This window comes from Argopecten irradians, chromosome 8, assembly GCF_041381155.1.
Source record: "Argopecten irradians isolate NY chromosome 8, Ai_NY, whole genome shotgun sequence".
NCBI classification, from domain to species: domain Eukaryota; kingdom Metazoa; phylum Mollusca; class Bivalvia; order Pectinida; family Pectinidae; genus Argopecten; species Argopecten irradians.
The window spans coordinates 12,141,448-12,158,741 of NC_091141.1; the positions used below are offsets into that span (position 1 = coordinate 12,141,448).

At 33.9% G+C, this 17,294-nt stretch overlaps 1 protein-coding gene across 2 annotated transcripts in view; it reads left to right on the forward strand.

Annotated features, from left to right (window-relative positions):
* The window catches only part of LOC138329379 (RUN domain-containing protein 1-like), a 31,415-nt gene that overhangs the window by 1,197 nt on the left and 12,924 nt on the right, over positions 1-17,294 (forward strand). The window contains exons 2-16 of one of the 2 annotated variants that reach the window (XM_069276321.1): positions 190-355; positions 850-985; positions 1,447-1,551; positions 1,929-2,036; positions 2,273-2,382; positions 3,583-3,625; positions 3,791-3,881; positions 5,316-5,374; positions 9,291-9,383; positions 10,549-10,685; positions 11,398-11,518; positions 11,915-12,007; positions 12,376-12,486; positions 12,786-12,976; positions 13,452-13,546. In XM_069276321.1, coding sequence (XP_069132422.1) covers positions 195-355; positions 850-985; positions 1,447-1,551; positions 1,929-2,036; positions 2,273-2,382; positions 3,583-3,625; positions 3,791-3,881; positions 5,316-5,374; positions 9,291-9,383; positions 10,549-10,685; positions 11,398-11,518; positions 11,915-12,007; positions 12,376-12,486; positions 12,786-12,976; positions 13,452-13,546 — 1,654 coding nt within the window. In that variant the 5' untranslated portion in view covers positions 190-194. The remainder of the gene's footprint in view (positions 1-189; positions 356-849; positions 986-1,446; positions 1,552-1,928; positions 2,037-2,272; positions 2,383-3,582; positions 3,626-3,790; positions 3,882-5,315; positions 5,375-9,290; positions 9,384-10,548; positions 10,686-11,397; positions 11,519-11,914; positions 12,008-12,375; positions 12,487-12,785; positions 12,977-13,451; positions 13,547-17,294) is intronic. The other variant, XM_069276322.1, reaches the window with a different exon arrangement.

The window sequence follows — 17,294 nt, forward strand, 5'->3', positions numbered from 1 at the left end:
CGTGGTGTTTAGTAGTGTAAAGAGGCAGTGACAAACCCTTCTCACTTATAAATCCTTGATCTGTACTACAGGTTATGTGCCCTACAACAGCATCATTTAAATAGCATTAATTTCCTTTTACATTTGTTCACAAAAACACATTTTGTGACCTTCTGAGAAATGGTAAATTGAGAAAAAATCATCTTGCAGCATTCATGATGATGGACGAAACGGCAGTAACTAATGATTTAGATGACAGTGTAGAATACAACTATGACAGCTTTGACGAACAGAGCGATGAACGACCAACAGAGCGCTGGGCCCCACTTGGAGCTGCTGCTACTAGCCCTGTCCCTGGAGCAAAGGCAGAGGCAGAGTAAGTTGTATATTGATAACACTAACGTCGTAGTGGTGTTCTACTTCTAACTTGTACATATTAGGGTGTAGGTATTGTGATGGCTCCTCAGATAAATTATACTACATTGACAGCAACAGCATGCACAACAGGAACGATTTATTTTAGTAATGTAATTACTAATGTATCAACAAAACATGTTTATATTTCATAAATGATTTACTGTGTAGTGTGTGGGTACCGGTACATGATGAATTACCTGGTACATGTATATGGTTATATTTGCCAGGTGGTGTTAACATTTCATTCAAAAATACTGGTTACTCTTTGTTGTTGGGATTTGCTCAGTTTGCTATGAGAAAAAAAATGTTTCTGTGAATATTTCATAAATACTACATTAGTATATAATTATCAATCATTATCTCAAGATATAAATAAATATTAATTGTAAAGATTTAAAAAAAAAATTTGATACATTGATCTTGAAGTTCAAAAATGTGTTTATTTTATCACAGTCACATAGAACAACTGGAGAAGCTTGAGGAGGAACAGGAACAATTAAATTCTTCTCTTCTTGCACTGACAACACACTTTGCGCAGGTGCAATTCCGACTGAAGCAGATTGTCAGTGCTGATGCTGATGATAAGGAGGTATAAATCCGAATGATCAACATCTTTTTTCAAGATAATTAGACACACAAATATTTTGAAATCAAATACTTCATTACTTTTTTGACAATAGAGTTTGCTTATTGTAATAATAATCTTTAAATAAGCTAAATATTAATTATTTAATCCCAAACTAAAATAAAATTGCAGAAAATCTAGAGTCAAATTTCTTGTGTTGTTTATTCATTTAAATTTGCTTTGAAACAATACAAAAAAGCATTCCTCAGTTATCAAGCTTATTTGCAATATCAGCTATAAAGTAATGAAGAATTACAAATCCTTTTAAGCTTTGTGAATATTTACCAATATAATTTAATTTAATTCTGTTTATTTTGATCATTGTCAGTTATTATATTGTATTTAGAAAAGTGATGTCCCAATTTAACCAAATTCCATCCAATCCATGGTGTACTGTATACTAAAAGACAATTTTCTGTTTGAAGGTTCTCCTGAAAGAGCTGGAACAGTTTGCTTTTAAAGGAATTCCAGATGTTCGGGGAACGGCTGTACAGGAAGCCCAAAGCCTTCACGAGAATTTAATGGTTAAGGTCATTCTTTAATATTGGCTATTAAATGATGATTAATTCTAGCTTATTTAAGAATATTGCACAATTTGTGATTATGTATTGTTTTATGATATACAGTTTATACATTGTTGTCTGCTCTTAAACCCTTCGTGTATCTACATCATTTTCATTTGAATCTCACAAACTGAAAGTAAAAAAGCAACTTAATTATTGGTGATTTTGGTTAAGTTTTATGACATGAAATTCAAAGTAACTTAATTTGAAAACTACAAAGAATTTGAAATTTACACATTTCTAAGATATTGAGCTAAGAGGTCTGGCTAGTTTAGATAATACCAGAGACATCTTATGAATTGCATGCCTGACAGTTGTTCAGAGTAATCTCCTTTGATTTGCAGAGTGATAGAGAGCATGAAATGAAGATTACGGAGCAGAGAGAGAAACAGCAGGAGCTTATTAAACAGTTAAAAAATCAGCTGGAGGATCTAGAGACATATGCATACGAAGTGAGAAATTGTTCATCACATATTGGCTCTGTTGCATGTGGAAGTTAATGCTATCTTCTCAAATTTATGAATGTATTTATAGCCTAACACAGTAATCTCCTATAATTTATGGTATATTTCCCTCTTATAAAAAATTTGAAGATCAATATTATAAATATCTGGTGCAAATTCAGTTAGAAGAGCAAAAAATGAATTTCCTACATTTTGTGTTTATGAAAGATATTTTTGATCTGCAGACCGGTGAAGCAGAATTACCTACAAACAAGATGATGGAAAAACAAAAGGTTGTGATTGACGAACTGAGAAACAAGCTGGACTTGGATCTTGATAATTATCAAAAACTGAGGTAATTGTTGTGGTGGTTGATAGAGCTGAAACAAATATTTGAATATTTGTGAATGAATACCTATTAACCAATATTCGAATAGTAAAATAGTATTCAAATATTTGATAAATATTTAACTTCCTTCCGGTTTCCCTTATGACGCATATATTATTACGTTGTTATTCACATGTGAAAATCATAAGTTTTACATTTGTTTTACTCATCAGTTTAGAAAAGTTATATATCAGATAAATATCGGTAAAAGCGTTTAAAAGAAATAATGTATATTGGAAATATGATAAAGATGAAAATAATTACGTACCAGATTCCTGTTCAATCATAAAATGATTTCATTCAGGGAAAATCTGCCGACTAAAGGGTTGGTGTTTACAATCGGGAACTCATTTTTGCTATGATTTTCTGCGGGACGGTTATTGAGAAAATCATAGTAAAATAGTCAAATATAATAAAATATCAAAAAATAAATTACTTATATTATTTTTATATTATTCAAAAAATGTTTTGTAGATAGTGTAAAAATGATCTTCTGACTGACTGCTAACTTGCACATGTGTTACACATATGTTGATCTTTCCTGGGATTCTGTCAAACAATTTTGCTGTGCTTTAACTAAATAATCAGCAATCAATTTTATGCACGTAAAATACAGGTAATTTAGGGCATAATACTGATGCTAACATCACACTGTCATAAAACATCGTTCAATCGATCTCTGCAACGACATGAATTTGCTCAAAACACAAAGGACGAAGCCCATGTTTACTTCCAGTACTGAAGCAAGCAGGAAATTTGAATGAGTACGGAGAGTTTGGGAGTTTCAAAGATCTTTGACATTAAGGTCGGAATACTAGTATTCGATTATCAAAATCTGCTATTCGTTTCAGCTCTAGTGGTTGAGTATGTTCTCTTGTCTGCAATGATAGTCAGAAGCACAATAAATTGCTGTACCATTAGTATGGTTTGGTTCGTAATATTTAATGATTTAATGGTCTCCTTCAAAAGTGTAATAGGGTACATAAATTTGATTATAGGATAGTTTAGTGGATTAAAATGTTCCAAATACGCATGTACATACATTGTGTTTGATTTTGATATTTAAACATTTTCAATGGTAAATGTAATTTTAAGATCTACATCCATATGCATTAGAGTTTTTAGAGAAGAATATATATGAGAAGTATGTGTCTATCTCTGTTTCAGTACTGAAGAACTAAGATTGGTGGTGGATCGTGCTGTTGGACAGGTGAATATTGTTTTTGCTGTTTGGATGGTGTGTAAATAAAAGATCCAGTAATGTACTTGTCTATTGGTTTAAACATTAAAGTGAATTTACTTATTCTGCCAGTTTACATGCTTTGTCCAAATTTACAGCAAACTAATATATTATTCTCTGTTTGCTTGTCTGTAGATTGTTAACCCTGCTAAAGTGAAAGAGAAACTGGTGGACCAACTAAAGACCCAGATTACTGATCTGGAGCGCTTTATAGACTTCCTACAAGGTAAGGATCAGTCACCGGGATTTGTGTTAATGTGATTGGGCATGTTCGTTCTCCCGATGAAATAATAGTGTTCTGTATTAGCATATTGCAGAATTATCTGCCCTTACGGGTAGGTCTTGTGTTTTGAGCATTAGCCATACTTTTCATAAAAATCCATGTGAATTTCTCTCACAAAATAATGACTTCACAATGAATACTTACTTGAAAGGGAAGTAACTCTGTAATATGCGAAGATGTAATATATTTACAGGTAATCATTTGGAAGTATCTAAATGTTTCAAAAGATATAACTATCATTATTTTCCATGTTTAAAGTATTCTTAGGTTATAGAAGTATTTTCAATGATTTCTTAGTTTGGAAGTACTGCCACAAAAAAAAAAAAAAAAAGTACAAGTCATAATACCATCTTTGAGCAGGACACTTTAAATGTTTTCCTTATTAAGTTATATATTATTAGTACATTTATAACCAAGAACTACTGCATGAAGTAAATATCTAATCTAACAGCTAACATTAAATTTGATATTGCAAATTTGGGTAAAAATTATAAATGTTTTCAAAATTTTCTAATTCAGTTGAAACAGGTGAGCGTCACTTTATACCTTCACAACATTAACAGAGATCTATACATGTCCACGGCTTGTAGTTGTATGTAGATACACTATCATTAACAATTATACTAATCATTTCTTAATTAGTTTACTAATTGTTAAACAGAAATAAAAATTTGGTGACAGTTCCTGGTAAACATAAATAGTCCTTTGATAAATAGATATATGTTGTACTTCATACTGGAATAGGGTTTTAGTGTCTAGTTTCTTGTATTTTATGCGAAACTCTGGAGACTTGTACTTCTTGCCTGTAAATATATACCCAGCTGTCATTCTTTGTGTTGTATGCATGATCCATAGCCACTCTCCAGTTTTAGTATTACAAACTATAGAATTTTCTAATGTTTATTAACATTCAGTTGTATACATGGCACAGCCTAATTAGTATCAGGAGGTACACACTGATAGGTGTTGCTAGTGCCTTGTATATAATATGATGGATGTAGCGATTCATTTTACAATACTTCATTTGCTTTTTAGAGTCATGGCACTAATATTTGAGAATATTAGCTGTTTTCCCATGAAATCCAATGACATACTGTTTCACCTGTTCACACAATCAAATACCTTGGCATTCATTAAAAAGATCTACAAAACTGATATGTGGCCGTTGTACATTGTACATACCTATAATTGCTATCATTTCTTATTGTAATGTAAAATATTGAAAAGTTGTTATATATTCTCATTAACATTCTCTTTCAATGTGATTGACTTCAATTCTAAATTGAAGAATTTTGTACATGTACTTATGAACAAAGGAACCTACAGGTATGGTTAAAAAATGAATAAGATGTTGGTTTTTGTTGGAATTGTTTGCAGGTGAAGCCAGCAGTCCTGGACCTCTTGGCAAGGAACGCTGTACATGTCCTGTACACAAGGTAAGTCTTGATATAGTACCAATTTGTAGTTTATCACTTTACTTCATTGATCTAGATCTTCTTAATATTGTACTCAAAGTAAACCAAACAAACTTAGGTACACAAAATATATTTACACATGATGCTACATAACAGCACATATAGCATATACATACAAATTCATAGTACAGACAGATTCTTTTTCAGATTTATAAACATGCATGATTTGTAATATTAGAAATATAATCTTAATTATTACATGCAAATAGCAATTTAGACACACATTGATCAGTGATTATAGACTTGTTAGAAATACTATGAATTCACATGATACTTTCGAACCAAGCTATCTCATTGGTTCAGCATACACTTACAATAACATGTATAATGGACTATTTTTTCTCAGAATTTGAGACATATTCATGATAACAAAAATTTACAATACGAAAAAATGAAATGGGTGAATTGCATACTGACTAATTTCTATTTTGTACTGTGGCACTCAATTTTAATTTGCAGGAATTGATTTTCTCATTTTAAGTGAAATACAGCAAAAAAATTGTACCCACAAAAATAACTGAGCATTTACTATTGACAGTTTAACAAATATATATATATACATACTAATACCAGATTGATAGTTCATTACAATGATGAACACACACTCAACATCATCAAAAGTTACATGTTATACACAAACATATGCAATCAAATGTCCAGAATTGTATCCTGCATGGAACCATACCTGTATATTCTGTACATAGTATGAGTGTCTCTGAGGGTATTTCCTGGTGCTGATATATAAAACATCTTATTTCTGTCCTCTCTATAGCCCATTTATGGTAAGTCTCTGGTGAACAATGATGCATGTTGGTTTTTGAATTGGAATCGAATGTGGATTGAAGAGTTGTATTATTAATATTGAGTACCATGTATTTTGCCTAAAACCATAGAGTTTGGAGAATGGTGTTTTGTGACAAATTATTATAATGACAGTTTATACACTCAGCTGCTATTTGCAAATTGGATTATGAACTTGTAATACTGTACAGTACAGTACTATCAAGTCTGATTCTTGTAAGGTTGAATATACAATCTGTAAATGATCTACCTATAAAGTTAATTAATTGGTCGTGTTATTTTAATGCTCTGATTAAAAAGGATGAGGTAAGACAACTGCACTACTGGATTAATTAATTACAGCATCTTTTTTATCTAATGTAAATTTGCTGCTTTTGAGGAAATGCATGACTACGGGAGATAACTCTACTAACATTTTATGATATTACCTAACCAGAATTTCAAGCAAAAGTGTTTTTAATACTATACGAAAAGAAATCTAAACCTAATGCTTGGTGGTTTGAAGACTTAACTAGCTTAACTCTACAATTTGAGGAAAATTTAGTTTTACAGAGAATGATAATATTAACTACAATAATCTCAGGCTTTGGTTGGAATATCCTGGTCGCACATACACTAATAACCTCTGTTAAGTGGTATAACATGATTTGGTTGAACCAAAGGATACATAATGTACCTATTACTATAGCCCAAGTGAGATGGATTGAATTGACTGATAATGAAATATATATTTTTTGTATCTTCGAAAAATGTTACTACCCAATAGGTAATTTTGATGAATCAGTTTAGATATTGTACCTGGTAATTAAAAGTGCTATAGAATGGCTCCATTGTCTGAAATATGAATAGAATACTTTAAACACAGATTTTCTATATGTTATATAGGGATAAGCAATCCTTGAATCTGTTTGGTTCAGTTGTAACATAAGCTACAGACATATAACTATGATCATGCCTTTTATATCTAACAATCTTTTGAATATATTAATCAGTTGCACATAGACTTTTGAACTATTTCCTGTCATAATATAAAGATAGCATTTGCTAATATTTCCCATGCCTGTCCCATCTTGTTGCATCCCATTCAGAGGTATACAGACCTATACATCTCAAAGGCATTTCTAGTTATTAAAGTAATTAATTACTTCACATGGCTAATGCCTTATATGATTATGGCATGTTGCACTGATTTAAAGATTTCATAACATAAGCCACCTTTGTTATGTCTATGCTGATTTTAACCATTTACAGGTAAAACAATTTACTAATGATATTGATGAACAGTATTGTTATGCAGCTAATACAAAATACAAAATTTTTATTGATTCATTCAGTTTCAATGAGAATCCAAATAGAGTGAAAATTACTGGAGACATCAATTATTTTCTTACAGAATATATAATAATAGGTGTTATCACAATAGGCCATCTTAATCCACTCTTTATCAGAGTGTTTAAGTTTAAAATTATCCTTCTGCGAATGCTGGTGAAATTGACTTGATAGGGCAATTTTGTAAGATGCTACAGACTTGCAATTTTGTAAGATGCTACAGACTTGCAGTTTTGTAAGATGCTACAGACTTGCAATTTTGTAAGATGCTACAGACTTGCAATTTTGTAAGATGCTACAGACTTGCAGTTTTGTAAGATGCTACAGACTTGTAGTTTTGTAAGATGCTACAGACTTGTAGTTTTGTAAGATGCTACAGACTTGTAGTTTTGTAAGATGCTACAGACTTGTAGTTATGTAAGATGCTACAGACTTGTAGTAGTTATGTAAGATGCTACAGACTTGTAGTTTTGTAAGATGCTACAGACTTGTAGTTTTGTAAGATGCTAAGATGTTGTACTACAGACTTGTAGTTTTGTAAGATGCTACAGACTTGTAGTTTTGTAAGATGCTACAGACTTGTAGTTTGTAAGATGCTACAGACTTGTGTAGTTAGATGTAGTAAGATGCTACAGACTTGTAGTAAGATGCTTTGTAGTGTAAGATGCTACAGACTTGTAGTTTTGTAAGATGCTACAGACTTGTAGTTTTGTAAGATGCTACAGACTTTGTGTAGTTTTGTAAGATGCTACAGACTTGTAGTTATGTAAGATGCTACAGACTTGTAGTTTTGTAAGATGCTACAGACTTGTAGTTTTGTAAGATGCTACAGACTTGTAGTTTTGTAAGATGCTACAGACTTGTAGTAGTTATGTAAGATGCTACAGACTTGTAGTTTTGTAAGATGCTACAGACTTGTAGTTTTGTAAGATGCTACAGACTTGTAGTTTTGTAAATGCTACAGACTGCTACAGACTTGTAGTTTTGTAAGATGCTACAGACTTGTAGTAGTTATGTAAGATGCTACAGACTTGTAGTTTTGTAAGATGCTACAGACTTGTAGTTTTGTAAGATGCTACAGACTTGTAGTTTTGTAAGATGCTACAGACTTGTAGTTTTGTAAGATGCTACAGACTTGTAGTAGTTATGTAAGATGCTACAGACTTGTAGTTTTGTAAGATGCTACAGACTTGTAGTTTTGTAAGATGCTACAGACTTGTAGTTTTGTAAGATGCTACAGACTTGTAGTTTTGTAAGATGCTACAGACTTGTAGTTTTGTAAGATGCTACAGACTTGTAGTAGTTATGTAAGATGCTACAGACTTGTAGTTTTGTAAGATGCTACAGACTTGTAGTTTTGTAATATGCTACAGACTTGTAGTTATGGTGAGATGCTACAGACTTGTAGTTCTGGTGAGATGCTACAGACTTGTAGTTTTGGTGAGATGCTACAGACTTGTAGTTATGGTGAGATGGTACTGTAAACATACTTATTTTATCAGACAAGTTTTAGTGCAAATGCGGAAAATTGTAAATTACGATTTATTAGTTTGGATATGAATTACCTAAATTCAGTGGTTCAATAATGGAAATCCTTACAAAATCTAGTGCTGTACATGAAAAAGCACTTCTTAGACAGTGTAATAAGCACTAAAATAAAACTACCACTAAAATAAGTATGTCTACAGTAATTCTGAAATCCGATAAATCAATGCAGGTCCATTTGATTATGTTTATTTTGACACAGTTTGGTGATGAAGGATCTGACCATGGGAAGGATTGTTGTGTCCCTCCACATAGTGGACGTCCTTCTCTGAAAGACAAGAAGGCTAGAGCCAAGGTTTGTCCTGTTTATATATCAAAAGAGTCCTAATAAAAAGTGAAAACATATAGCTATTACTCACATGTTTTTTGTCGGAACATTATCTTACAATAATTCAGTTTTATTTGGGCTCTCTCTCACTTTTGAGTGAATGTGGCTGAGGCCTTCAGAATTTTGAAAATACAAATGTAATCGCGGTATTGACCAAAATTTGTCAAATAATAAAAAAAAAAAAGCTGAAAACTTTATTTATTTCAAGCAATTCATTTCAGTTTTACTTTTGAACTAGTATTTAAACAGTTTGACGATCTCGTAAAATATTTAAGTTTCCTTTCTTTTTGGTATTTTTGGGTCATCTGACCCGAAGGGTCAGGATGACCTATTGTCATCATGCACCGTCAATTGTCGTGTGCCGTCCGTCGTCTGCCGTGCGTAAACTTTTCATTCAAATAACTTCTTCTCAATAACCGAAAGACCCAGGGTACTGATATTTGGCCTGTAGCATGCTGGGATGAAGGGTACCAAGTTTGTTCAAATAAATGACCTTGACCTTCAAGGTCACAGGGGTCAAGAAGGCTAAAATCTTCAAACGACTTCTTCTCAAGAAACAGAAGGCCCAGGGTACTGATATTGGGCCTGTAGCATGCTGGGATGAAGGGCTACCAAGTTTGTTCAAATGAATGACCTTGACCTTCATTCAAGGTCACAGGGGTCAAATAGGCTAAAATCTTGAAATAAGTTTTTGTGAATAACTAAGAGGCCTGGAGACCTGATATTTGGCCTGTGACATGCTGGGATGAAGGGCTACCATATTTGTTTTTGGAAAAATCACATTGATCTTCATTCAAGACCACAGGGGTCAAAATGGCTAAAATCCTTAAATGACTATGTTGTATTCTGCCAATAGTCAGATGACTGTTAAGGCCCATGGGCCTCTTTGGACATAAAGGCAATTGTGAAAATCAGCTTGAGGAATTGTAACAAAACATGAGTATTTTTTATTGGGAATGGGGCTGAAAATCAGCCCCCAAAATAGCCAAAAAGAGCTATGCCCTATTATCAACGATTTATCTTAGTAAAATATGCTTAAAAAATTAAGTTCTAAATTATGAGGTTTGAAGAATGGCATTTTGCATTATACCAGGTCATTTATGCATATCAAAATAAAAAATCTTTGTTACAGAACATTCGTGAAACAACAGCATTTATGAGGAGAACAATTACAGTGCTACAGATGTTCCTATTAAGTCAGTTTGGCTGTGGAGGTCGAGATTTCCAGAGGAATGTTCTGAAAAAGACTACAAAGGGCAATCATTGGGGGTGTGTGATTATCCATTAAGTAACCACAACAAAAAAAGAAAAGTCAAAAAGTAAAGACAAAAATAGATAATTTCATTGATCCAAAATAAGCATATTCTTAATAATATTATGTAACGTTACTAAAAATAGACCATGCTATATTATAACCTTTAAACGACAAATTTACCGGTCCACAATTTTTCTGAAATTTTCATAAATATTTACTTCAGGTAATGAGCCAACTTTTTAGAAAATATTTTTGGTGCACTCAAACTGGAAGTGGGTGAATCACCATTGTTAATAATTGACATGGCCGAAAATAACACCCAAAATTTCGATATTTTCTGTCTTTAAAATGTAGCCAAAATTTTATTTGTCCCATTTTGCCTACATATTTGTGATCATTATATGTAATTTTTTATACTCTTCAGAAAATAATACAGTTTTATGACATGAAACATTATTTTTATACCATTTTGGATCAAAAAGGGAACCCTGTCATACACCTCTACTGGGCAACATTAATTTGACCATAGCACAGGCCCCTGGGACCTTTTGAATTTTTTTAACGTATTTAAAGGGTTTGCATTTATATTGCTACATATTACATTTAATTTCAATAAAATTGGTTCGTGGGCAAAATTCCATTGTTCGTGAAAGAGGTCCTTTTGATCATCATTCATACCTTATATGGCTAGAACTGCATGTAATGACAATGTTTGAATATTATCAGTGATTTGAGAGCCAGACTTGAAGTTGCTATCACCAAGGTGGCTGATCTGGCACAGGAACAGCAAGATGAAAAGGATTTGAAGCAGGAAAATCAAGATGAATATGGCAGTGACTCAGAAGAGGTGAGTCAATTTAGAAATTCTTGTATAAGCCACTCTAGGCAAGAATCAAGCATCTGATTTTGTATGATCACTTGAAGCAGAAACATATATTAGATTAAAATGTGTATATGTTTCTGCTTGAAGTGAATGAATACCTTTTGTATTGATATATGCCATTAGAGCTAGAATAATTATATTAATATTATTAAGATAAGAAATATTTCAATCAAAATTTCATCAGTTAAATGTTTTTGTTGGCAAAACTACCTAAAAACAGCTTAAATGAACATATCAGTAATGGCTTCTTTGAAAAATTAATGAACTTGACCTTCATTTAAGGTCACAGAGGTCAGTGATTCTGGCCAAGTTAACTGATTTATTAAACATTACCTATATATCTCTTTCTGATGACCACAGAGCCAGGAACAAAGTAGTCCAGCGTTGACTCAAGCTGTGAGAAAAGATCTGTCGATGTCCGTCAGAGATCTCATGCAGCATGGCCTCATGGAAGTAAGTTAATCTCAATATTAGAGAATCACCTTATATATTATTGAATAAAGTGTTAACAATGTGGATTTTAGAACTAGACCTTAGGTAAACTGACAAGGAAAGCCAATTTGAATATGATTACTTTAAACTGTGTATCTTTGACACTCCTTTGTGTTTATGTAAATAAAGCATTCACATACAACCTGAATCTGCTTTCACAAAATTAATTTATGTTAAAATAGGAAAGCTTGAGCTGTAAGTTTTTATATTGTATTTTGTTTTTGATATTTTCATTATGATCGAAAGAGAAATGACAGGTTAGGATTTAATATTATTTTCAATTTTAGTCGGCTGTAATTTTGAAATAAATGTCTAATTTAAATGTACAGATTGGGCAAAGTACAAGTGTTGTACCATTTGGTTGTATACCGAACCGATCAGCTGCTGTCACTAAACAAATGCATGCCTGGGACCTGCTCCTGAAGTTTTATGAAATGAAGGTATGTAATCATTTTATTTCTTGCTATAAATAGTTGTCTGTTTTGGTCACTTTTTGATTTTTTGATGATCAGAGCCTGTAATTGCATTGTCTTGTAATTACCCTTATATGAATAATTATGCTATTTAATCTGAACATTTCTTCATTTTTGTCATCTTTTCAAAAAAATTATAGCAAATCAAATATCAGAAATTGTCCAATATAAACCCCTGTTACTGCATCATAAACACGTAAAATGATCCACTGTGCCTAAATTATGTCCTTCTATTGAACCTAATTTTAAACTATATTCGCTAACAGCATGGGAAAGAATACAATGACTCCCCATTCAGGAAGTTGTCTCAGTCCTTCCACCTGGACATAGTGGGCGGGAAGCCAATCACAGCCAAACAGACTTTACTGGGAGCCATAGACACTGTGATCACTTCACACACACCACTAAAACGTACAGAGGACTCCCACTTTAAAGCATTCATATCACTGGCTCTCAAGTAAGTCATTTGATGTATAATAAACTTCTAGATCTTTCTGCCCCTCTATTATACCTATACTCATCACAATTCGAAGATACAGTAAAGTTCGTTTATAACGTTGGTCAACAAAATTACTTTGTTATGAGGATAGTTTGTTATAGAGATGTTATAAACATCTTAAAGGAACCCTAACAGAGATTGAAAATTACTGCGTCAAATTTCTTTTAAGAACATACCTTTTTCGAACATCAGGAAAGTGTATTAGTTCAAATTCTAAGCAGAAAATAAATTCTGTAAAATTAATTACACATGTATTGTTTTGCTAATGGTTACCATAGAAACTAAATAGATGAACATATGCGGTATAGGGTATTAGTTAGCCAATAGCTTATAGTTTTAGTTTCTGTTTAGTTTCAATTGGCCACCCCAAAACCTCATTGTCTCAGTCGGAAAATGTGAAGAATGATGATTACATTATTGTTTCATTTCCCAGCGAGAGAAAACTGTCGACCTGGTTGAAGTTATTGTTCAGAACACAGACACTAATAGATCACTACTATCAGGACTGGAGTTATGTCGCTCGTACAAGTAAGTCTAATTAGTTTGTGTATTGGGCAATCTGACTATGTCGCTCGTACAAGTAAGTCTAAATAGTTTGTGTATTAGGCAATCTGACTATGTCGCTCGTACAAGTAAGTCTAATTAGTTTGTGTATTGGGCAATCTGACTATGTCGCCCGTACAAGTAAGTCTTATTAGTTTTGGTATTAGGCAATCTGACTATGTCGCTCGTACAAGTAAGTCTTATTAGTTTTGGTATTAGGCAATCTGACTATGTCGCTCGTACAAGTAAGTCTAATTAGTTTGGGTATTAGGCAATCTGACTATGTCGCTCGTACAAGTAAGTCTGATTAGTTTGGGTATTTGTCAATCTGACTTTTTTTTTAAAACAAAACAAGTTTATATGTAATTATTGAATTTTTGTAAGTTTTAGATTGCATACAACTTTGCTTGTCTATTTTACTGCTGCCCAAAGCTGAATCTTGCTTTTAGTGATTCCCCGGTCACCTATCAAACACACCCTTAGACAGTCCTTTTTTAGATCATCCTCCGTCCGTCGTCGTGCGCATTGTGCCTTGCGTAAACTTTACTGATATTTGGCCTGTAGCATATTTGGATGAAGGGCTACTAAGTTTGTTCAAATGAATGACCTTGACCTTCATTCAAGGTCACAGGGGTCAAATAGGTGAAAATCTTTAAACAACTTCTTCTTAATAACCAAGAGGCCTAGAGACTTGATATTTGGCATGTGACATGCTGGGATAAAAGGCTACCAAGTTTGTTCAAATACAGGACTTTCACCTTCATTCAAGGTCACAGGGGTCATATAGGCTAAAATCCTTTAAACAACTTCTTGTGAATAACTAAGAGGTCTAGAGACCTGATATTGGTCCCTTGACATGCTTGGATAAAGGGCTATCAAGTTTGTTCAAATGAATGACTTTGATCTTCATTCTAGGTCACAGGGGTCAAATAGGCTAAAATCTTTAAATTACTTCTTCTCAAGACCCAGAAGGCCCAGAGTACTGATATTTGGATTGTAGCATGCTGGGATGAAGGGCTACCAAGTTTGTTCAAATGAATGACTTTGACCTTCATTCAAGGTCAAATGGGTCAAAAGGCTAAAATCTTTAAACAACTATGTTGTATTGTAGTAATAGTCAGATGACTGTTAAGGCACATAGGCCTTTTTGTTCCATGATACTTTCGATCCCCCACTGGATCCCTATATAACCATGCATTGTAATTATATTATTCCATTAAAAGATATCAAATAGATGTTGATCACTTTATTGAAACACAATTGGTGCAATAAGCAGGTTTTTAAAAGCGCATTTCCGTTATATTTTGAAATCACGGTAACTGTTCCTGTAGGTATTGTCAACTGTACCAATTAGCGGTGAAAATAAATGGCACCGGTCAAAAAAATATTATCAAAATTAAACAATGACTATTGTTACTGAAGAATATTGGAGTTAAGATAATTCATGTCAATTTTCAACGCCTTCTGTGCGTTAGTTTTGACAAAATCCTTAAAAAACGTCGAAAAAATCACGGTAACTGGTCGCGACCCAGTATGTTTAAAACTGAATTGGAATGGACTTAAATCAGTGTAGCTTGATATCCAATCTATTTAATGAAAATAATATCTATTGAATCTTGTTAGAGTTAAAATCAGTTTAATCATATTTCAACGACACTATTTAAATCATTAAAAAACCTTTTTTTTTTTAGCCCACCATCATCAGATGGTGGGCTATTCAAATCGCCTTTCGTCCGTGGTCCGTCGTCCGTCCTTCCGTCCGTCCGTCCTTCCGTCCGTCCGTTAACAATTCTTGTTACCGCTATTTCTCTAAAAGTACTGAAGGGATCTTTCTCAAATTTCATATGTAGGTTCCCCTAGGACCCTAGTTGTGCATATTGTATTTTGGGACTGATCGGTCAACAAGATGGCCGACCAGCCGCCATCTTGGATTTTGATAGTTAAAGTTTGTTACGGCTAATTCTCAGAAAGTACTGAAGGGATCTTTCTCAAATTTCATATGTAGGTTCCCCTAGGACCCTAGTAGTGCATATTGCATTTTGGGACTGATCGGTCAACAAGATGGCCGCCAGGTAGCCATCTTGGATTTTGATAGTTAAAGTTTGTTACCGCTATTTAACAGAAAGCACTCAAGGGATCTTTCTCAAATTTCATATGTAGGTTCCCCTAGGACCCTAGTTGTGCATATTGTATTTTGGGACTGATCGGTCAACAAGATGGCTGCCAGGCAGCCATCTTGGATTTTGATAGTTAAAGTTTGTTACCGCTATTTCTCAGAAAGTTTTGAAGGGATCTTTCTCAAATTTCATATGTAGGTTCCCCTAGGACCCTTGTTGTGCATATTGCATTTTGGGACTGATCGGTCAACAAGATGGCCGACCAGCCGCCATCTTGGATTTTGATAGTTAAAGTTTGTTACGGCTAATTCTCAGAAAGTACTGAAGGGATCTTTCTCAAATTTCATATGTAGGTTCCCCTAGGACCCTAGTAGTGCATATTGCATTTTGGGACTGATCGGTCAACAAGATGGTCGCCAGGTAGCCATCTTGGATTTTGATAGTTAAAGTTTGTTACCGCTATTTCTCAGAAAGTATTGAAGGGATTGTTCTCAAATTTCATATGTAGGTTCCTCTAGGACCCTAGTTCTGCATATTACATTTTGGGACTGATCGGTCAACAAGATGGCCGCCAGGTAGCCATCTTGGATTTTGATAGTTAAAGTTTGTTACGGCTATTTCTCAGAAAGCACTGAAGGGATTGTTCTCAAATTTCATATGTAGGTTCCCCTAGGACCCTAGTAGTGCATATTGCATTTTGGGACTGATCAGTCACAAAGATGGCCGCCAGGTAGCCATCTTGGATTTTGATAGTTAAAGTTTGTTACCGCTATTTCTCAGAAAGTATTGAAGGGATTGTTCTCAAATATCATATGTAGGTTCCTCTAGGACCCTAGTTCTGCCTATTGCATTTTGCGACCACCATCTTGGATTTTGATAGTTTAAAGTTTGAAAAGCAGAAAAAAGAAGTGTAAGTTTGAAAAGCAGAGAAAAGATCCCTCTTTCATTTGTCAGACATAGATCAATCTTTGGTGGGCGCCAAGATCCCTCTGGGATCTCTTGTTTTTAAAGCAAACATAAAAAACTTTTTTAAATTTCTGAAGCATTTTATTATTTACCTACTTGCTAACTATAGATAAGATATAATCACAAGTTTTGCATCAAATGGGAAATGAAAAATTAATGTGCTATAAATAGCTCACCTGGTCTGAAGGACCAAAGTGAGCTAATGCCATACTGTGGCTTCCAGCGTCCGTCGTCCATCGTCCATCAGGAATCGACTGCTTCTCCATAACCGCTGGTCGGATTTCAACAAAATTTGATTTGTAGCATCCTTATGGGCTACAAACTGAAAATTGTACAAATGATGGGGCTCGGCCCCATTGGCCTGAGGGGCGGCCAAAAGGGGTCAATTTGGCTATTTCCATATAACCAACTTCTTCTCTGAAATTAAGCATGGGATAGTATCCATAATGCAATGGTATCATCCTTATAGAATGGGGATTCAAAATTTTAGACATGACGGGACTGACGCCCTGGGGGCCTGAGGGGTGGGGTCAAAAGACGTCAATTTGGCTATTTCCATATAAACGACTTCTCTGAAAGTAAGCATGGCATAGCACTCATAATGCAATGGTAGTATCTTTATAGGTTGGGGATTCAAAATTGTACAAATG